This window comes from Sus scrofa, chromosome 7 (assembly GCF_000003025.6).
Source record: "Sus scrofa isolate TJ Tabasco breed Duroc chromosome 7, Sscrofa11.1, whole genome shotgun sequence".
In the NCBI taxonomy this organism is placed as follows: domain Eukaryota; kingdom Metazoa; phylum Chordata; class Mammalia; order Artiodactyla; family Suidae; genus Sus; species Sus scrofa.
The window spans coordinates 7,563,208-7,585,578 of NC_010449.5; the positions used below are offsets into that span (position 1 = coordinate 7,563,208).

Genomic DNA, 22,371 nt, shown 5'->3' on the forward strand with positions numbered 1-22,371 from the left:
CATATGTTAATCTGTAACAAAGCAGTCATAATTTTCCTGTTTTTGTTTTGAAATGACTCAAACATCAGCTACGTTACTTTAAAATGTCTTTATTACATTTCGTTGACATCATCAATTACATTTATGAGGATTAACAAAGGAACGGGAAAGTTAAGTTTGAATAAAACATCTCAATCCTAATTTTGAAACCTGATCAGGAAAAAAATCGATTTTAGCTCGATAATCATCCAGGAAGTACATATCATCACTGTTAGGTTGTCTAGTAGGAAAGCGCTCATCAATGTTAAGAAAAGGTTTTCAGCTGATGCCAGAAAACCAAATTCTCTTGAAAACTGCTTTAGTTTATCACTGCAACACTGTGGATTTTTTAAAAACCTGTAGATATATACTTTGGAGAGAAAATGATCGAAGTTACTTCCTGAAGTTATTTTAACAGGTTGTACATGCTAAATAAAAGTCTTATGGGCGTTCCCGTCGTGGCTCAGTGGTTAACAAATGCGACTAGGAACCGTGAGGTTGCGGGTTCCATCCCTGGCGTCACTCATTGGGTTAAGGATCCGGTGTTGCCATGAGCTGTGGTGTGGGTCGCAGACGTGGCTCGGATCTGGCATTGCCGTGGCTCTGGGGTAGGCCAGCAGCAACAGCTCCGATTCGACCCCTAGCCTGGGAACCTCTGTATGTGGCAGGCGCAGCCCTCTAAAGACAAAAAGACCAAAAAAAAGTCTTATGAAATGACTCAGGAGATAGGATTGTTGAGATTTCTTCCCAAAGCTATTTTGACAACTGACTCATCTATTATATATAAGTATATTATAAATTATAATAAGTATATTATTAAATTTGTAATATATTAAATTATAATTTATTAAATTTAATATATATTATACAATTTATTATGTAATTATATAATATAAATATATAATATAAATATTATATATGTAAATTTCTTTGCATGCTAAATGAATTTCCCAACCTTAGAGACAGCTGCCATGCCATGCTCCACTGCCTGCTTGGGGACCAATGTAATGTGCCCAGGACTGGTATTCAAAAGTCCTCAGCTAAAGAACGGACTAACTCTATCTGAATAACCAACTGTGGACCCCAGCGCAGGTGGACAGATATCCCAAGTCTCTGCTCCGTCTGTCCAGGCGGGTGCTGCCACCTGAGGAAAAGACAGAGGGGGTCTGATGGCCTGGCGATCTCCGGGAATCTTCAAAGGCAGCGACCCTGTTGGAGAGGCTGCTGTGGAGACTGCAGCTGGAAGGGCCAAGGCTTCTGGGTAGGTGGCCATGTGGGCATCTTCTGGAGCAGAGGCACAGCCTGAAAGGCTCTTAACTTCGCGCGCGCTGTCGCGGTATTTCGGGGCAGGGGGCTGGCAGGCCTGGTAGGACACTTTGGTGGTGGTGGTGATGACGGTCTGTAGGGCTGGAGCCCCCGGGGAGGTGGTTGTAAGGTACCTGCAGGGAAGCTCGGGGGTGTAATAACGGCGTGTGGCCCCGGCCTGGGACGGTCCATGGTCGGTCCACTCCCCAAGGCCAGCTTGTCCAAGAGCTGGTGTCCAGCCATGCTGTTGACTGGCGAAATCAAAGCTTCTCTCGAAGCTGCTGTAGGCATTCACGTTGTATTGTGGTGCATTCAGAGGAAGCCAGTCTGTGTCCTTAGGCACATGGCTGGAATCTTTATAAAGGGTGGGGTAGGGGCTCGAATTTGCATAACCAGGACCTGCCGATTCATAACTGCAGGGTGGCCGAGGCCAGCAGACTCTTGGGTTTGGGTATTTCTGAAAGGATGGTACTCGGTCTCCCTGAAAGGCAGCTAGGTCACAGGTAGCTTTGTAGGCCTCCGAGTCTGGAAAGGAACAGCAAGTCTGCCCTGGAACAGGGAAGCCTGTGTCAGGAATCAGATCCAGCTCCTCTGGATTTTCCAGGGAAGGTATGTCGTTGAAATGTCTGCTGTTACTTTGATTCGCTCCTGCCTAAAAAATTTTTTTAGAAAAAGCAAAAAACAGGTGCAAATTTTTATTTGTAAATAAAGATGTCAATTGCATGGACACCTTCACCTGTAATAGGTGCCAACCAACCAAATAACAAATTTCCGGTTGGGGGGCTCTGTGTTATGAGCTCGGAAACATGATCTGGGCAAGTGATTCACAGCTTGAGCTCAGACTTGAATTCCATGCTGCTGAACGAGGGGGGGGGGTCCATGGCAGCCAAGCGGGGGGCAGGGGAGGGGTGGGGGGGGATCTAAGTGACAGATGGTCTCTTCTTCCCCCATAACATGCATAATCCTCAGGAGCCTGCTGCAGACCTGGGTTCGAATCTGGACTGTCCCTCATGAATTAAACAAGTGCACACCTCTGAGCGTCAGATTCCTCACCTTTTCAATTAATTTTTGGTCTTTTTTTAGGGCCGCACTGGCAGCATATGCAGGTTCCCGGGCTAGGGGATCAAATTGGAGCTCTAGCTGCCAGCCTACGCCACAGCCACAGCAACATGGGATCTGAGCCACATCTGCCACCTACACCACAGCTCACAGCAATGCCAGATCCTCAACCCACTGAGCAAGGCCAGGAATCCAACCCGCGTACTCATGGATACTAGTTGGGTTCATTAACCTCTGAGCCACAACGGGAACTCCACATTCCTCACTTTAAAATGGGACTCAGTAACAGTGACTTCTCCCTGAGGCTCCTGTGACCAATTCATGAGTAAACTTCGTAGACCCCATGTGCCTGACCCACAGAAAGTACTCAAACAATGCCAGGATCTCTTATCTCAGACTAATATTCTGCCTGTTGGCACACTTTGCGTGGAGAGACAAACTGGAGCATGTTGCCCAAAGAAATGTTATCTGTCCTCAGTAATAATGCAAATATCTACATTTACATGATGTAAATGATGTAAGGGACCCTCTCAAGGAGGCACCCATTTCTGTGCTTGTGCAGGATGTCAGCACACGTCCTCACTCCATCACTGACCATAGAGATATCCTGCTTCCTCCCCCCTAAGAAGAAGGAGGTATCAGAAACCCTCTTCCAAATGTTGATTCAAGGACATTGTTAGAGGTATATCATTTTCACACAAAATCAAACCTTTTTCATTAAAGCCTGACATTCAGATTTAACATAATTATCCATATGTTTTGTAATGAACATGAACACAGACCACGGTGAAGGATCAGCACCCCATTACCTCCGGTTCTCGAACTTTCTTTTTCTGGGGTTGGTAAAAAGAAGCCATTTGTCTCTTGATGGCGCTTCTTCTAGCCTCCGTGTCCGATTTACTCTCTGGTCGTGGGTGATCATGAACTCCCTTGGCCTGTGTTAATAAGGACGTGAACCACACATGTTCCTCTGAGTGAAGCCGGCCATGCTGCTCAAAATCTGAGTATGCCTTTCCCAGCATCCCAAGTTGTTTGGTTTTTGTTTTTTCAAAAGGACAGGGGTGGGGGGGGGAAGCTTGAACAAATAAAACTGCACCAATCAATAATAATAATAGACATCTTGAAAGATAACCTGACAGCGCTTTGACATGCAAAAACAACTCTAACTAGGTTCTCCTGCCCTTAGAGAGCACACAGTAGGTGCACTAACTCCTGGGAGTGTGGTAAGGCCCCAGGAAACCCCAGTCCCTATTTCTGGTCACCTGAGCTGTATTTGGTTTGGTCCAGAGTTCCCAAGGCCCATGGCAGGGGGACTGGTCCCTGTGACATGAGCAGCATGCCCATGGCAAACTGTAGTGTTCTCTCCCACGCCCCCCCCCCCGCCAGCCCACCTACCTGAAAAAATATGGCGTTGCCATCAAGCCGCCAGAAGTTGGTTACATGGTACCCTCTGTGTCCTCGACAGGGGATCAATTCCAAAGCAGAATGACAGTTGGGGCACGCTTTCTCTATAAAGCCAGAGGCGAGACACATTAACAGCCTGATACCGGCCCCCTTGGAAGGAAGACAGGGGGAATTAGCTGGGGAGAGGGAACTCAGGCTGGCAAGCTCCCCTCCCCTGCCCGGCCCGGCCCCCAGGGCGGTGGCTCACTCTGCTGCTTCAGCCTGGCCTTGTCGCAGATGGCCGGCCGCAGCTGCAGGCGGGAGCCGTCGGGGAGGGCGCAGGCCCGCGCGCACACCACCACGCCCAGGCACGACTTCTTGAGGATGTGGCCGTTGTGGTTGTTGGTGTTGCGCATGGCCCAGCCGCTCAGGTGGCGCTGCGCCTTCTTCTCGTCGCTGCGGTAGATGAAGCGCACGTAGCCGTCCGCCCACTCGCAGAAGCGGTCGAAGTGCGCGGGCGCCTGGAAAGGCGCCCCGAAGGAACAGGGGTCAAGGTTAGCAGGCCCAGAGCTATGCATCGCGGGTTTCATTTTCCCCAAGCACGTGAAAAGAAAAACTGTGTCCTTGTAATTCCAGAAAGGTTGTCAGACCCAGGAGCTGCGCCCTCACAAAATGTCACTGGCCCTGTCCGCATAGGCCCTTCTGAGAGCCGGCTGTCAATTGATGTCTAAATGGTGCTTATCTTCCAAAAGCCTCTACATGCTATTATTATCCCCATTTAATCAAATAGTAAACAGAGGCCAAAGAGGTTCAATAACTCCCCCAAGTTGGTACAGCCTAGTAAGTCCTGGCTCTAGGATCTGAATCCTCAGTTTGGCTCCAGAGCCAGTTCTCATTACCACCACGTGATAGCCCTTCTTGGTGTGTTTAAATGTTACAGACATTTGCTAACCAAGCATTAAAGCACCAGGGCAAAAAGTGATTGGAAATTTCCATCACTGACATGCAATTCAGCCTGTAAATACCTTTACTTCCAACCCATGCTTTTTCTTTTCTTTTTTTTTAATGGCCATACCTGTGGCATATGGATGTTCCCAGGCTAGAGTCAAATCCAAGATGCAGCTACCCGCCTATGCCACAGCAACTCCAGAATCCCAGAGTCTGTGACCTAACTGCAGTTCAGAGCAAGGCCAGGGATCGAACCTGCATCCTCATGGATACTAGTCGGGTTCTTTTTTATTTTTTCTTAATTTTATCACCCCCCCCCCCAACTAGTCGGGTTCTTAACCCACTGAGCCACAATGGGAATTCCAAACCAATGCTGTTTCTTCAAAAGCTCTTGATTGGCTCCTCCCAAACCTGTCAGCCACTTCAGCAGTGACACCCCATGCCCCATCAGAGAGACAAGAACAATTTCTATCCCTCCTCCCAGCTTAGCCCTCCAGGTTTACTAAGTGTTGTGATGAGAGCCTAACCATTGAGGTAAACTCCAACATCGGGCGGAAATTGTCAAAGCCCTGGACCCCTGCCCAGAGCAAAGAGATTGTCACTCAGCAAAGAACCACATGGCTAAAATAACGATGTTATATCTAAAACACTAAGCACTTCTTCACTGTTCATGTTTGGTGGTCCTTGTCTCTATTGTGCATTATTTCTACCCAAGTGTCTTTCTTGCACATAAATATAAGACCACTTTTACTGAGCACTTACAATTTACCAGGTACTCTTCAGGGCAGGGGTCCACAAACTGGGGACTGTGGGCCAAATCCAGTTGCCACTTGTTTTAGGACAGCTCACAGGCTAAGAATGATTTTTACAATTTTAATGGTTGGGGGGGTCAAAGGAATTACATTTTTTTTTATTTTATTTTGTCTTTTTGCCTTTTCTAAGGCCGTACCCACGGCATATGGAGGTTCCCAGGCTAGGGGTCCAATCGGAGCTGTAGCCACCAGCCTATGCCAGAGCCACAGCAACTCAGGATCTTAGCCACGTCTGCGACCTACAGCACAGCTCAAGGCAACGCCGGATCCTTAACCCACTGAGCAAGGGCAGGGATTGAACCTGCAACCTCATGGTTCCTAGTCAGATTCGTTAACCACTGCGCCACGACGGGAACTCCCAGGAATTACATTTTGTGACACATGAAAACTGTATGAAATTCAAATTTGGTATCCATAAGGCAAGCTGGATTGTGACATAGCCGTGTACATTCATCTACGTATAGTCTGTTTCGGCTTTTTCACGCTGCTGTGCAGAGCTGAGGATTTGGAATCTAGACAGTAGGGCCTGCAAAGTCCCATCATACACTATCTATAACTTTCACAACAACCTGGCCTGTTGGGCATCCTTTCTCTTATTTACTAGATAAGAAATGGAGGGTAGATAGAGAGCCTTCTCCAGTGGCATAGCTGGGGTTTAAACAGAAGATCTGTGGCAGCCCCACTGACCTTACCGGTAGGATAGAGGCTCAGAAGAGTATTATCAGAGTAATAAGCCATATATACCGTCTCTCCCTCCTGCTGCCCCAGGAAAATTAGATCTAACATTTGCAAAGCACAAGGATTCTCAGTTGGACACTCCAGACGCGTGTAACACATTAGTGCTGTGCATTCTAGAGTCATAGGTGGGCAAGTTTGTTTCCCAAACTACACAGATATTGTTAAATCATTATCTTTACAAACAGACATTATTTATCTTTCCTGGGAAATATTTAAGCGACATAAATCAATTTACTGGCTTAAGGTAAATCACATATGAGATGTATAACGATGCGTGATCAACTCTAAGCTTTTAAAGTGACTATTTCAATTTAAGGACCTTATTGACAAATAGGCAATTTTCCAGAAGAGAGTACTCTGTTATCACTCCCTTGTAAGGGTACTGCCTGGACTTCGATGTCTCACACCAGCTACCAAAGTAGTGACACTGAAAATGAAGCCTCAGAGACGGCATTTTAAAATCAGAACAAGAATGGGGGGCTCCACTGTTGGAGCTCGTTTGGTGCAAGTGAGCATGTGCTCACAGCGTGCTCACAGACAAGCGTGCACACACTGAACACGACACTAGATCTGGATGACGAGCAGTGGTATCTGTATTGGCTGAGATTCTCCCCCTACCTTTCCTGTGGATTTCAAAGAATGGATAAGGAGATAATGACCCATTCCCACCTGGGTTAAAGGAAAGCGAGGGACCCGAAAACCGGCTCCCTTCAGACCACCCGGAGCCTGACTGACAGTTCCTGCTGCTTTCCGTGTTGTTTTCAAACAAGAGCGAAGAAAGAGCTGGAAGAAGACGCATCTCTAAACCCAGCTCTGCCACCGCGGAGCCCCTGCACACTGGGGGGCTCTCAGGGATGTGTGTTTGGCTGCGGCGGGGGGACTGTCCACAGTCTCGGCAAGGACTTGAAGGCCATTCTCCTCCTCGGATGGGCAGCGCCGTGCGCGCTGCGGAGTTTCACGCACCTGAGGCATCTGCGGGTCGTTGATGTCCCAACTGAGCTGCATCCCGTAGGAGCGCGGCCAGTCCGCCTTCTGTCCCGCCTCCGCCGGCATCTGCCCCTCCTGGCTGGCGCTCTCCACCAAGGATGCTGAAAGACAGAAGAAATACCAAACAACCTAGAGGTGCCCAAGGTGAATTTTCCCCTCGTTTTATAAGAAAGCGGAGAGACAGTAAGAGGTAGATGGATAAGAGCTGGATGAGAGAAAGAGGGGAGAGATGAGAGATCCAGAAGCTGCGGACAAAGGTTAAGACGGGGCGGAGACTTGGCCCCGGTGCTCAAAGGTCTACACTCGCGGCGCAGCGCGGCCGCCTGGCAGCTGCCCGCATGTTTATAGGGATCCAGGCCGCCCCCCCCCCCTGCTCCGCCTTTCCTCGCTCGCCCGCCAGCTCCCACGCTCCAGGCGCCTACAGGGCCTGCCACCCCCCTCCCTGGCAGAACTAGGGACGGTGGGGGATGGGGGTTGACCTGAGCCTTTGGGGCGACGGGAAACTGAAGCCGAGACCCGCCAGGGTGGCAGGAGGTTGGAATGCCTCCTTGAAGTCGTAAATCATCTTTTCCCAACCGGGCCCCGCCTCCGGGGTTCCCGATGGGGTCTTAACGGAGGCTTTTGAGACCGAGCCTTTCCAGAAAAGTTCCCTAAGAGCTGTATACTCATTCCCGGACAGCTCGGGAACCTTCTGTAAAAGCCTCGGCTGCCGTGCACCCCCGAATGAGTAGCTGCGTCCACGCCAACTAACTTTGGGGGTAGTTTGGGGCTCTTTTTGGGGATTTTGCTGTAGCCGGGCTTTTGTTGCCGCTGCTGGGCTTGTTTGGGGGTCTACGGTCCCTTTAGGGGGGAGAGAGGGCGAGTCACTGAAGGAGTGACAAAGGTTCCCGGGCGCTCGCTGGCCTAGGAGATACCCGATCCCGGGGGCTGCTGAGAGATCTGGCCCCGTGGGGCGAGAATCTTCGAACCACAACCTGGAGAAGGTGGGGAGATGAGCTAGGGAGAGGCGGAGGGGGAAGGAAGGGGTGAGCTCTGCGGCTCCAAGCCCCCCAAAACTCGAGCCTGTTTTCTTAGGTGTTTAAAAGCGGCATTGGGGCTCAGGGAGTCCTCAGGCGCCATCCACCTGAACTGACCCTTTATTGGAACTGTCGTGGAAATACCACGATAAATCGTATTTACACCCATTCCATTACGGGCGAGAGCGCAGGGCGCTGAGGGCTCCCCTGGGTGAAAAGCAAGTTTTCTTCATCTGTGATTCCGTTTCCTTAGGGTGATCGGAAGCGCCCAATACAGGAAACCGATGGAGGAGTTCAACTGCGGAGGCGCAGCGGAAACGAATCGAACTGATAACCACGAGGTTGCGGTTCGATCCCTGGCGTCGCTCAGTGGGTTAAGGATCCGGCGGCGTTGCCGTGAGCTGTGGCGTAGGTCACAGACGCGGCTCGGACCCCTAGCCTGGGAACCTTCAGTTGCCATGGGTGCGGCCCTAAAAAAAAAAAAAAAAAGAAAAAGAAAGAAAGAAAGACAAAAAGAAACCGATTGAAGGGACTGAAGTCGCTCTTTGGCTTTCCCGGGCAGCCAGGGAAGGTGGGTTTCCGGAGTTTATTCCCTGCGCCTTTGTTCTACGGGAAAAAGCCAGCCATAGGCAGGTCCCCGAATTTTCTTCTTCCTCTAGTTTCAAGCTGGGATTCTCCCTTGAAGCACAGGAGGCTCAAAGTCCTCGAAGAAGAGAGTGACTTGTTCATCCTCCAGCCTCCCTCTCCCCCTGCAAAGTTCTCTTTGGTCTCGTCGGTCTGCGTTTCTGGTTAAAATCACTCTCTCAGAGTTGCCACGAAGGTCCGAGAAGAAACGAAGAAATGTATTCATGCCTCACCCCCCAGTTTCATCCAAAGCCGTTCGTCGTGGTAGCCACCTACCGAAGGTCCTGGCAACTCCTGCTATTCAGTTGCTTTGTGTGTTATTTTGATTCTCAAACGTTAAAACTATTGACATGTTTAAAAAAAAAACTGACATCAGGTGTGAAGTTTGATAATGTACTCTCTAAAATGTTTTAAATGTAACTTCAAAAAATAAAATCACCTCTGAGAATTCACAGAAATTAATTCCTAGTTGTATTGTAACCATTGTTAGACTCTTCCTTGCCTCTGTTAAGTTTGAAATATTCCTAGAGAGTCCTTACCACTCAAAAGTATAAACACGGTACATTAAAAAAAGTTAAAGCCAAATCAATCAAATACTTTTTCTTAAATGGACTCTGGTCTCCAAAGAAATGTGGAGCCTCTACCATATTGTATTTAAGCAGAATTAGAATATATATTTCAAGTTGCCCTAAAATTACGTGTTAGTAAGAGAAGCTAATCAAAGTGAAAATATAACAAAATAAAAGTAAATAAGTGGTGTTATCTGTGACGTTATCTTTAATCTCTCCTGAATTTTTGAACGTGTTCACAGTCATATAGTTTGAAAGGACATACTTTTTCCCCCAAAGTGAAAATAATTGATGAACACTTTTAAACTAGTATTAAGAAAACTTTAATTCTGTTATCATATTGTTATTATATTACGTATTTTATTCTTGAAAATAAAGTGCATTTAAATTGCATTTTGATTATTACTTGTTATTAACTCTCGGCTTTTCCTGCATTAACATTTGCATTCATTCGAAACACTTTATTCACAGCTGGCTCTTCCTTGATTATTTCGAAATTGTAAAAGTCCATTAATTCAAAAGCAAATGAAGAGGGCTTTGAATTTACTTGGTTTAGATTAAAATAGGGTAAATTAATGTAAGTATGTTTATACCACATTTGGCAGGAAATGGATGTGATGAATTTTGAGATAAAGATTATTTTGAATGGACTGGAAGCACATGCAGAGTCCTGGGTTGACGATCGAAGATTCAGGTTATATTATGTTTTGCTTTGAAATAAACAAATATCTTCTGTAAATGTCAGGACACAAAATACCCATAGCATCTAATTTTAATACATGTTGATTTTTACACGAGGAATGGTTAGAATTGAAGGGTCTTGTTGTTGTTGGCTTATTTTTTAAAGAAAAGGCCAATCCAACTTTTTTTTTTTTTGTCTTTTTTTTTTGCCATTTCTTGGGCTGATCCCGCGGCATATGGAGGTTCCCAGGCTAGGGGTCTAATCGGAGCTGTAGCTGCCAGCCTACACCAGAGCCACAGCAACGCAGGATCCAAGCCGCGTCTGCGACCTACACCACAGCTCACGGCAACGCCGGATCGTTAACCTACTGAGCAAGGGCAGGGATCGAACCCACAACCTCATGGTTCCTAGTCGCAATCCAACTTATTTTTGCCACCAGTTCAAGTAACAGACAACGTATCAGCCTAAACCTGGCCAATAGTGCACATTCTTGTCAGCTGAAAGGAAGCGGGCAGAAAACAAGCAGACAGGATAAAATTTTGTTTTTTTATTTTAACTGAGTACACCAAGGTATATATAAAAATGCTTCTTTTGTGATATAAGGAAAAAACACAATTTCAGGCACAAATCTGGTTCCTGGAGGGAAAAAGTTCATTCTATAATCACTATTCATGGATGAAAACCAGCTCCACCAGCTGTGAAAAGTGGAGAGAAAACTGCGGGCTTCCGCAAAGGTGATGCCTATCAGTTTAGAATCTCGCATATTAATTGACGTGTTCACCTTTGAGCAACCGCTTTCTCTTAATCGGGGAGGGGGAAGGGTTGCGTGCGCCCAGGTGGCCTGACCTTAATTGCTTGTTAACTCGCCAACGTTTCTTGCTTCTCCAGCAGATACTCAGGGCTGGGTTTGTTAAGAGTTCCGGACGAAGCTTGGAACCCAGGAGCTCTGGGCTACCCGGGCCCTCCCCGCCGCGCATCCCAGCCTGCCCGTCCCGTGCGCGGCGTCCTGCCGGGGGCCTCGGGATGCAGGAGGTGAGTGACCTCGGAAGGATCGGGCACCGGTCGAATCCGAGCCTCCCCTCCGCGGTTCTAGGGGGGCGCGAGGGCGGGATAGTCGCTCTTCCATCAGGCTCTGGGCTCCGAGCCTGGTGTGCTCGCTCAGAGACCCGACGCCGGCTCCAATCCCGGGGCGCGAGGGACGAGCCCTTCTGGGGCTCTTGGGGCGCTTCAGCCTCCTGCGGTTGGCTTGGAGTTCATGGGCAGTGAGACCTCGAGGCGTGATGGAAACCTCTGGTCCCTCGCTACTGAAGCGTTTGCGGAAGGGGGACCTGGAGAAGCAGTTTGGAAGGCGAGGTTCTTTTCAGGTTGCTCGGGATGTTTTTCGAGCCCGTTTTTCCCCCTTGCGTAGAAAGTGCAATGACATTTAACCCGCCTGGGCCCCAGATCTAAGGTCCCCAAAGCTGGCGCACAGGATAATCCCTAAGGCTCCCGCCACCCCGGGGTCGCGGTCGGGGGTTGGGGGGTGAATGGGTATTTCTAAGTGCTTTTACTTTTGCAGCATTCATTTTATTGAATACACTGCTGGTGGAAAAAAGAGTCTGAATTGAGTCTTTCAATTCACCTTATTTTTCGTATTTATCAATAAGATAATATTATTGTAAAATATGTTGGCTTTTAAGGATTTTGGTCAATTATATATAGAATTGTTAGCCCAAGCTAGATTTTTTTTTTTTTTTTTTTTTGCTTTTTAGGGCCGCACCTGCGGCTTGTGGAGGTTCCCAGGCTAGGGGTCGAATCGGAGCTATAGCCCACCAGCCTACGCCACAGCAACGCAGGATCCTTAACCCACTGAGCGAGGCCAGGGATCCAACGGCAACCTCATAGTTCCTAGTCGGATTGGTTAAGCACTGAGCCACGCTGGGATTTCCCCAAGCTAGATTTAAAAAAACAAGACATAAAACAAAACCTCTTTAGAAGAGATTAAAATTTTTTTGTCTTATGCTTTAGTTGGGATGAATTGAGCAAATGAGATACTGTTATTTAACGCAGTATGTGCTGTGAACCAGGTTGGTAAGGCCCGGATATCACTTCTTGAAGAAAATGTGCAACAACCTAATGTTTTGTAAATTTTCTTGTGCTGGTTGTTGGTATTTGATCCTTGAAGTTGTATTTTTAAGTCCTAGAGTCACGTCTAAAATTCGTAACAGGAGTTCCTGCTGCGGTGCAGTGGGGTAAGGTGGAGTGTGGCTGCAGCTGTGGCATGGGTCACAGCTGTGGCTGGGTTTGCATCGTTGGCCAGGGAACTTCCACGTGCCACGAGTGTGGCTGAAAAAGAAATAAAATGAAATAAAATTCATTACATAAAGCTTAAACTCATGACTGTGCTTTAAACACACTTTTAAAAACTTTATAAGCTCTCATTCTAAAAATGATTCATTAATTCAAAGCCTTTTTTTTTTTTTTCTCTTTTTCTTTTTAAGGCAGAACTCGCAGCATATGGAGGTTCCCAGGCCAGGGGTGGAATCTGAGCTGTAGCTGTTGGCCTATACCACAGCAACATGGGATCCCAGCCGCATCTGTGACCTACACCACAGCTCATGGCAACACCGGATCCTTAACCCTCTGAGCAAGGCCAGGGATCGAACCTGCTTCCTCATGGATGCTACTCAGATTGGTTAATTGATGAGCCATGATGGGAACTCCTTAAAGCCTTTATTTTTTTTAAAAATAGTTGCCATTATAGAGTTTAAATTTGCCTATTTTATGTGATTGTTTATTACAATGATGATTGCTTTGCTCGTGATAATTTTTATTTATCACAAATTGGATAAAATGCTAAAGAATGGATAACATTTTTGGTTTTGGAAGAAGATTGGATAAAGTTTTTGTTTTTTTATTTTGTCTTGAGGGTGGTTTTTGTTTTTGTTTTCATTTTTGGCCATGCCTCCAGCATGAGGAAGTTCTCTGGCCAGAGATGGAACTGGAGCTGCAGCAATGACGGCTGCTGAATTCATAACCATTAGGCCACCAGGGATCTCCTGCTTTTTTTTGTTTGTTTGTTTTTTCTTTTTAGGGCCTCACCTGTGGCACATGGAGGTTCCCAGGCTAGGTAGGGGTCGAATCCGAGCTATAGCTGCCAGCCTACACCACAGTTATAGCAACGCAGGATCCCAGCCACGTCTGCAACCTACACCACAGCTCACGACAACGCCGGATCCTTAACCCACTGAGCGAGGCCAGGGATCAAACCCACACCCTAGTTGGATTCATTTCCACTGCACCAGGATGGGAACTCCCTGTTTTTGTTTTTAAAGTAGTGTCTTAGACCTGTAATCAGGGGCATGAACAAACAAAGTTTTGTTCAGGAGAACAATACAAACCTTTATTGCTTTTATTTTAAAACCTGAAATGCACATCTTTGAAGTAATTTTTCAACATCTTCTTCTTATATACAGGAAAAGGAAGGTCCTTTGCAGTCTGTTCAGGAAAAGGATGGGAGTGGACTGGTCCAGGATGCTTTCTATGTAAAGATAAAGTTTGTGTTCTGTGTGTGTGTGCGCGTCACATGCTGTGTCAAGTCCTGTGTCCCAGGGGCCGTCAGCATGAATGTTCTCCAGTTGCTCGAGCCAGACACAGCGAAATCCTCTTTGCGTCTCCGGCTTCCCTAATCACTCACACGCAGTTTATCACCATGAGTTGGCAATTGTACCCTTGATTGCCCTACTACTATCCTAGCTATCTTGCATCCGGTGCTATTCTAGTAGACAGCATGGACCCACTTCTTGCTCTCACAGAGCTTCCAGCCTAGCAGAGAGCCGAAGAGACAGATGAGGAACAAAAGTAAGGGAGAGACCGAGTTAGGAAGAAAAGGAATTGGATGTTGTGATGGAGAATCATTGCGAGTGGAGGGAGGTGCTTGACTAACCTAAGAGAAGGTCCTGGAAGACCTACCTAAAAATGGGATACTGAGGTGAGATCTGAGGGGGGTGGGGACAAGGAGCCCGAAGGTGGTACCTTGTGGGGAGAAGCAGTCTAAGCGTGGAACAGCCAGTGCAAAGGCCCTGCAGCAAGGAATAGCTTGGCTTGTTCTAGGACTCATCTAGCAGGAAGTTCAAGCTGGAAAAGTTGACAGAGATTGAGTCCTGCAGAGCCCTGCAGACCACAGCAAAGGGTTTGGATTTGTTCTAGAGAAGCCAGGCAGGGTTTCCAGTAGGCAGAAGCCTGAACTGCTGAGTCAGAGAATCTGAGCGTGCATCTCAGCTGGGTGATCTCGTGCACGTTCTTCAGCTTTCCCAGCCTTGCTGTTCGTATCACCGCGAGACGAGTGCAGAGGTTTAAATGAGAACATCTGCAGAGCACGTACTTGGCTCCAAGAGGCTTACTAGGTAGTAACTTAAAACATGTGTGATTTCAAATGCTGCCTCCCCATTTAAATCAGTACAAAGGATAAGTGGAATTGTAGGCGGTATATAGTAGAATGACTTCTCAAGATACTGTAATTTAGCCTGTAGGATTGGACTAGATTTTTTAAATAAAGTCTTATCTTTTAATAGTGTAGATATTTAAGAACATGTCCGTTGTGTCTATTATTCAGGTAGATGTGTGTATATATGTGTATGTGCATATACATCTGACTTAAATTGTCTAGAATAACTTCCAGGCAGAAAAGGTTAATTTCATTCATCATGGTAAATTGCCTACTTAGCAACTTCCATTAACCATAATTATTAGTGTGGAATTTTTCTTCCTTCTATTAGGATCATTTATGTAACTTGAGTGATAATAGCCTTGAATTTTATAGTGTTAGAATTTCTAACATTACCGAGGATAAAGTGTCTTTACCCACGATACCTGTGATTTAAGTATAGTTTTCCTTCAGTCACTGCTTCTCAAACTTTAGCCTGATGAGAATCACCCGAAAGTCCCTGAGCCCAGCGTTTGGTTCCAAATAAGACCCAGGTGATGGTCAGGTTGCTGGCGGTCCAGAAGCCACATTTTTGCAAACTGCTAATCTGAAGCCAACAAACTCAATCACTGTCCACATAACTGACTGTTCACAATAAAATTCTCTCGAGTTACTCATTTCTGCACAAAATTATTATTGCCCATGATGGTTAGAAATGCTACTATGACATAAAATACTTGGGGAAAAATGGTAATCTTCAGACTCTCAACTTTGCAGCTTCAATCCCTCATCACTGATGCGTTCCATGACGAAGGATTTCAGAAAATAAAAGAATATTTTCAACAGCGAGAGAACCACGTTCCTCAAAAGTATGATGATCTTTTATTACACCATCTTAACAGATCGATAAGTAAGGCAAGTAAGCTGTTTTGGTCTGTAATCAGAATACCAGTGGGTAATTATCTGTAAGGTTTTTAACGGAATGTGGTCTAATCCCCAGGAACTGGATAAAAATGAATTTCAGTATGTTTCCCTGTTGCTGAAATGTATTCAGCAGTTCTTCATGGACGGCCTCAAAGAAGATGAGCCTTTGCTAATTCAGCAGGGACTGATCCCCAAGATAAGTGGTGTCTTAGTTTTGTGTGGATTTGGGTAACTTAAGGAACTAGAGTGGATTCAATTGCAGAGTTTGGAATTTTCTGTCCCTGCGAAATCAAATTTGAAGAGAGATTGGTACTGATGCTTATTGCTTATATCTTAATTTTATATAAAATTAAGTTTGACAAATGTTTCTGATGTATGGGGTGGGTGGAGCTCTTTGAGGGTGCACAGGAATGAGTCAGATGCAGCTCGCTTCTCCCCCTGACCAGCCAATGCAGTGATAGCATTTGTTTTTTTTGTTTGTTTTTAGTGAATTTAACTTTGGAGATACTGGATCAAGAGACACACCCCACCCAAAGACTCTACAACTATTTTTTTTTTAAACAGCTGTTTCTTTTAAAATATCCAATCACTTTATTTTACTTTTTTATTTTTATTTTATTTATCTTTTTAGGGCCATACTCATGGCAAATGGAAGTTTCCAGACTAGGTATCAAATCGGAGCTGCAGCTTCCAGCCTACACCACAGCCACACTGGATCCAAGCTGGGTCTGCAACCTATGCCACAGCTCATAGAAACATCCTTAACCCACTGATCCAGACCAGGGATTGAACCTCACGCTCAGCTCAAAGATACTAGTCGGATTCATTACCACTGAGCCACGACGACGGGAACTCCCTCTATAACTGTTTTAATGGAATTTATTAACAAGATTAGACCTACATAAACTATCAAATATGTCCCCTCGCTGCAGCCTATCTTTCCAACTTTCTAAAATCCTAGTTGAATCTGAAAAAACAAACGACGAAAATATATTTTGCTTGTTCTCTGTCACCCCAGGTATAGGCTTCAGGTTGGTTTTTGCATTAATCAGAAGGTAACATCCTGCATGCCTTCTAAACAAAGCAGAGTTTACAAAACCTCTTGCATCAGTTCTGCTTTTTTTCCTCCCATAAGATTTGCAGCTCTGGAGTTCCCATTGTGACTCAGCAGTTAATGAACCTGACTAGCATCCATGAGCATGTGGGTTCGATCCCTGGCCTCACTCAGTGCATTAAGGATCTGGCATTGCCATGAGCTGTGATGTAGTTTGCGGACATGGCTCAGATCCTGTGTTGCTATGGCTGTGGTGTAGGCCGGCAGCTGCAGCTCCGATTCGACCCCTAGCCTGGGAACCTCCATTTGCCACAGGTGCGGCCCTACAAAGACCAAAAAAAAAAAAAAAAAAAAAAAGATTCAAAGCCCTGAGGTTATTGGTGGGATCAGGGTGGGAGGTAGAGTGGCAGAAGAGTGATCTGGCTGGTAATCAAATCTCTGATTTACCCCCTGGACTCCAGTACCTGAAGCTGATCCAGATCAGGTTGGGCCAAGGAGCTGTCCCTCCCCTTTTCACTTGAAAAGGCCTCTAATTATGGGGCAGCCCCTGGGGGTGGCAGTGGGGGAGTAAACTCAGGCTTTCCTAACGCCTTGTCTCAGGGTCTTTAAAGGTGTTTGCGGCTGGGTTGGTGGTGGAATGGGTAGGACTGGAATTGAAGGGCTATACTTAAGCAAACTCTATATATTTCACGCTGTGTTTAGCTCCACCTGACACACGTCCTTATGCATGTAACCAAGAAAACGGGCTAAAACTCCAAAGGAAATGGGGCAGGGATGGCTCAGGGGTACCTTGGAACCTTTGCTGATTGTAGGGGGATAACCTGGGATCAACTCTAAACTGAATTTCCTATCTAGACCTAAGAAAGCCCTTCTGGAGTTCCTGTTGTGGCTCAGCAGAAAGGAATCTGACTAGCATCCATGAGGATGCAGGTTGGATCCCTGGCCTCGCTCAGTGGGTTAAGGATCTGGCATTGCTGTGAGCTGTGGTGTAGGTCGCTGATTCGGCTCGGATCTGGCATTGCTGTGGTATAGACTGGCAGCTGCAGCTCCAATTTGACCCCTAGCCTGGGAACCTCTATGTGCTGTGGGTGCGGCCCTCAAAAAAAAAAAAAAAAAAAAAGACAAAAAAATAAAACTTAAGAAGAAAAGGCCTTCCCAAGGTTAGAAGTGTCAGATCAAGTCTCCCCTGGGGTTTTAAATCAAATAGGAATTTCCATGTTCTGGTGGAATTGTTGGTCATAGAAATGCCATAGCCATAATTTAGACACATTCTAAAGCACATACTATTAATTCATGTAGATTTGGCCCAAAGAGAATAGGCTTTTTTTCTTTTTAGGACCTCACCTGCGGCATATGGAGGTTCCCAGGCTAGGAGTCTAATGGTAGCTACAGCTGCCGGCCTACACCACAGTCAAAGCAATGCAGCATCCGAGCCGCGTCTGCGACCTACACCGAAGCTCATGGCAACGCCAGATTCTTAACCCACTGAGTGAGTTCAGGGACCGAACCCGCAACCTCATGGTTCCTAGTCAGATTCATTTCCACTGAGCCACGGTGGGAACTCTGATATACGTTTATTTGAAATCATACCAGTTCTAGCAACCTAATGTGAACATGGGTATATGTTCCTATAGAAAAGAAATCTCCCATTAGCTGGAAGCTTTTAGCACAAGAAAGGTGGCCAGGCCCGAGGCACGTGTGTTGCACTAGCATCCCCCTGGACATCTTCCAAAGGCTGCCTGTCCTTTGTCATCGGATGGCCCGCTTTCTACAGCCTCCAGGGTGACAGGAACTTCTCCCATGTTGATGAGACTCGTTTCTCTCAGCCCCTCACTAGCCCCTTTACATGGCTTTTCAGTGGCTTCCTGGCTGGTGTCTGAGAACTTAGCACAAATCAGCAGCAGTCCGATTCCATTCTAGAGTGTTCCAGACGGAGGCTGCAGAGCCAGGCCTCACAGACATGATGGGGTAATGGAACAAGGCCTTTAAACTTACTTTGCTCTGGAAGGAATTGTCTTTTGGGAAATTTTATCAAGTGGGAAGCAGTTCCTCCGCCGTAGAGGTTACATGGCTGTTTCTTCCTTTCTGTACTTGGTTTCCTGGTTCGAAAGAACAGCAGACTTTCTGACCACGACAGAGTTAGCCTCGGACGCATCTCTGATGAGTGTGACAGAAGACTTTTATGACACAGCCTTGGTAAGACTAAGGATGGGTGCTTCACTGAGTACAGACCATTAATAACTTGGAGGGAGTTCCCATCGTGGCGCAGTGGTTAACGAATCCGACTAAGAACCATGAGGTTGCGGGTTCGATCCCTGGCCTTGCTCTGTGGGTTAAGGATCCTGCGTTGCTGTGGCTGTGGTATAGGCCGGCGGCTACAGCTCTGATTAGACCCCTAGCCTGGGAACCTCCATGTGCCCTAGAAAAAAAGGCAAAAAGACAAAAAATAATAATTTGGAGGAATCTTTGAGTTATTTATAAAACATGTCTTTTTCTCAGATGTAGGTTTTACTAAAAGACCCCCACATTTTATTAGAATATTATATGAGATAGTAACAAACATTAAACTATATAACCAATGATAGAGAAATGGTTTATTTTCAAATCTCTTGTTCACCTGATTGAGGCTGATATAATTTTAATAAAGTCGTCAAAGGTCAAATAGGATTTCTAATTTTTTCTCCCACTGTAGTTAACTTTAACTTCTGCCTGTTAGAGAAATACCAGCATTCATACATTAATGCTATAGTTGATAATGCTCTTTAAAAGGTAATATGAGCTTTGCTTTTTCTTTTATTAGGTTATTTCCAGAAGTAGTAGCAAAGGTAAGTATTTATTACTAATTGTACTTTTACTTTTCATGACTAGAATATTCTTGTGTAGAGAAAAGAGTAGTCTCTGAATGATAGCTAAGTGATAAGTGAGGTGGTTGGCCTATTGTATTTGGCTTTATTGAGCATCTTCGTCGTAGTTGCATTGTGATGCTGAAATGGATTTGGCTGTGAAGTGTGTCTCATTTGCCAGGGGAACGTCCTTTATATGGCTGCTCCTGTCACTATTTGGCCACACAGGGGATTTTTTCCTTTCCAGGATGCAGAGCCAAACCAGCAAAAGTTAGCTATTCCTGCTTTAACTTGGAGCTGATTCCAATGCCTTTCTCCGTGGATGATTTGGAGATGAGGGCAATGATGATGTTCCATTTTTAGCTCACGTGAAAGGTCATCCAGCTTTTTGACTTAGGAAACCATGGACTCAAAGGTGCACAGACATTGGGGCCATCTTAAAATGCATATGTCCTCTCCCGGTCATTCTTTTTTTTTTTTTTTCTTTTGAAAAGCTGTTGTTGAATGGACACCACATTTGATGGTATCTTGTAAATGGAGAAAATTAGTACTAGATGCTTCAGTTGTGCATAGGGCTTGACTGACTGAATAAAAAGAGGTCCCCATAATCTGTCAGGGGGTTCAGATACTTTCAAGTCCATTTTTTTCCTGAACTTCATAAGTAATGGTTACTGTCTCTAAAATTGGTGGACAAGACACACAGTGGCAAAAACTACTTCTGAATTTTGTAACATTTATTTATTTACTTTTTTAATAATTTTTTAAAATTTTCCCACTGTACAGCAAGGGGGTCAGGTTATCCTTACATGTATACATTACAATTACATTTTTTCCCCCACCCTTTCTTCTGTTGCAGCATGAGTATCTAGACAAAGTTCTCAGTGCTATTCAGCAGGATCTCCTTGTACATCTATTGAATTTTGTAACATTTAAAAATACACTTTTGTTGATTACAGCAGTGTATATATATGCTGTGTGCTTGAAAAAAATACATAGGGAGGTTTATTTAGTCTCTGGTCATTTTCCCTTTTTTTTTTTTTTTTTATGGCCAAAGGTTTTGGGTTTTTTTCTTTTAAGCACCCAAATGAATTTATCACATCTGTAGTTGTATAATGATCATAACAATCTGATTTCACAGGATTTCCATCTCACATCCCCCCACCCCCCAAACTGTCTCCTCCAGAGACCATAAGTTTTTCAGTATCTGTGAATCAGTATCTGTTCTGCAAAGAAGTTCAGTCTGTCCTTTTTTCAGATTCCACATGTCAGTGAAAGCATTTGATGTTGGTGTCTCATTGTATGGCTGACTTCACTTAGCATGATAATTTCTAGGTCCATCCATGTTGCTAAAAATCCTGGTATTTCATTCCTTTTAATGGCTGAGTAATATTCCATTGTGTAGATATACCATATCTTCTTGATCCACTCCTCTGTCGATGGACATTTAGGTTGTAGTCTCTAGTCATTGTTGGGACTACTTAATAGATTCACAGAATCTTTGTAATCACTCCAGTGCCTCTCAATGGAGGGAACACTGCTCCTGTAACTGTATTAGCCAGCTCAAGCTGCTGTAACAAAATACAAAATGGGCTGAATGGCTTTTCTCCTCCTCCTCCTCCTTCTCTGCCTCCTCTTCCTCCCCCTCCTTCCTCTCTCATTGAATGTTTCTGGATTTTATTCTCCATTGTCTCTAGAACAGGATTAGATAGTCAGGATTGCTTATCAATCTTTGTCAACTTGATGTCTCCTACTACCTCTTTTTAAAATTTTTTTTAGAGTACAGGTGGTTTACAGCGTTGTATCAATTTAGGCTGTACAACATAGTGACCCAGTGATACACATACACCATCTTTTTCTCTTACGATCTTCCATCATGTTCTTCTCCAAGAAATTAGATACAGTTCCCTGTGCTCTATGATAGGATCTCATCGCATATCCCTTCTAAGTGTAATAGTTCACATCTACTATCCCCAAACTCCCCATCCATTCCACTTCCTCCCTCCTCCCCCTTGGCAACCCCAAGACGGCCCCTTTCTTGCTGTGTCCTCATACGGTAGAGAGCAAGCCAACACTCTGACATCCTATAAAGGCATTAATCTCATTATAAGGACCCCACCTTCATGACCGCATCTAACTTGCATTACCTCCCCAAAGGAGCCCATCTCAAATACCATCACACTGAGGTTAGGGCTTCATTCAGCATATCAAATTTGGGGGGAAATAATTCAGTCCACAGAAATAACAAATTGTGCTTAGAGTCTACTTTGCCCACCTCAGGGGGTGCTGACCTCTCTGCAAGGGTCAGATTGCCATATGTCATTTTGCACAAGGTCATGGGGGGTGTGTATTGTTTAGTCCCAGGCTCTGTAGAGCCTATGTCTGATTTCCCTCTCTCTGAAGTACAAAGATGTTTTCACTGACTTCCTTCTCACCTCCTGCTCATGCCATTGATAGAATTATTCCTCCCTTTTTGTTCCAAGACTTAAGTCGTCTTACCATGTATATTCCATTTTTCTGATTCCTTTGTTTTGTTCTTTGCTGTATGGATGATATTTTCTTTCACTCTTGGAGGGAACATTCACTTTCTTCAACTATCCAAAGAAAGCCCTAGCTTGGTTCTGCTTAGATGCCCCTCTTCCCCCATAATGAACCAATCACCAGGAAAGGATGAATGGGATGCCCCTGCATGGCTGAAGCCAGTCCAGACCCACCCCTGCAGCTCCTTAGTCCAACCCAATAGCATAATTGTTACACTGGCGGGGGGAGGATGAAGGGAAGGCACTAAAAGGTCCGTTACACTTTTTCCATTCTATTCTCTTTGTAAGATTATCTATCATTCATCCATTGCAACTTTTTTGTCTTCATATACATCTGTTTCTCATTCATATTTTCCTTTGTATTTTGAAAGCAGTTGCTAAGTTTTTCTTGGAAGCCATGACTTTAACCAATTCTCTCATCGCTTCCAGCATAGACTTCAATTCTGCTATCACATCTTTGCTTCCTT

At 45.4% G+C, this 22,371-nt stretch overlaps 2 protein-coding genes across 8 annotated transcripts in view; one reads left to right on the plus strand and one right to left on the minus strand.

Moving 5' to 3' along the window:
- GCM2 (glial cells missing homolog 2) lies at positions 673-7,421 on the minus strand. Its single transcript, XM_021100173.1, has 5 exons — positions 7,227-7,421; positions 4,034-4,286; positions 3,778-3,890; positions 3,192-3,317; positions 673-1,975 (listed from the first exon to the last, which is right to left on the minus strand). The coding sequence occupies exons 1-5, from the start codon at positions 7,314-7,316 to the stop codon at positions 1,055-1,057; spliced, it is 1,503 nt and encodes a 500-aa protein (XP_020955832.1). The 5' UTR covers positions 7,317-7,421; the 3' UTR covers positions 673-1,054.
- Positions 10,946-22,371, plus strand: part of SYCP2L (synaptonemal complex protein 2 like) — a 73,722-nt gene continuing 62,296 nt past the window's right edge. For 4 of the 7 annotated variants that reach the window (XR_002346297.1, XR_002346296.1, XM_021100176.1 and 1 more), the window contains exons 1-6: positions 10,948-11,173; positions 13,597-13,665; positions 15,324-15,461; positions 15,547-15,666; positions 18,616-18,720; positions 19,325-19,349. Coding sequence is in view for 5 of the 7 variants with exons in the window: in XM_021100176.1 (XP_020955835.1) it covers positions 11,165-11,173; positions 13,597-13,665; positions 15,324-15,461; positions 15,547-15,666; positions 18,616-18,720; positions 19,325-19,349 (466 nt within the window). In the remaining 2 variants the exon portion in view is untranslated. Of the gene's footprint in view, positions 11,174-13,596; positions 13,666-15,323; positions 15,462-15,546; positions 15,667-18,615; positions 18,721-19,324; positions 19,350-22,371 lie in introns of all 7 variants that reach the window. The other 3 variants (XM_021100178.1, XM_021100177.1, XM_021100174.1) reach the window with 3 other exon arrangements.

Bases quoted from the DNA above. Each gene is read 5' to 3' on its own strand.
- GCM2 (XM_021100173.1), bottom strand. From the start codon at position 7,316: ATGCCGGCGGAGGCGGGACAGAAGGCGGACTGGCCGCGCTCCTACGGG. The intron at 3,891-4,033 runs GTGAGCCACCGC...CTGGCTTTATAG, and splicing joins GGCCAGGCTGAAGCAGCAGA to AGAAAGCGTGCCCCAACTGT. The intron at 1,976-3,191 runs GTAATGGGGTGC...AAAATTTTTTAG, and splicing joins AGAAAGTTCGAGAACCGGAG to GCAGGAGCGAATCAAAGTAA.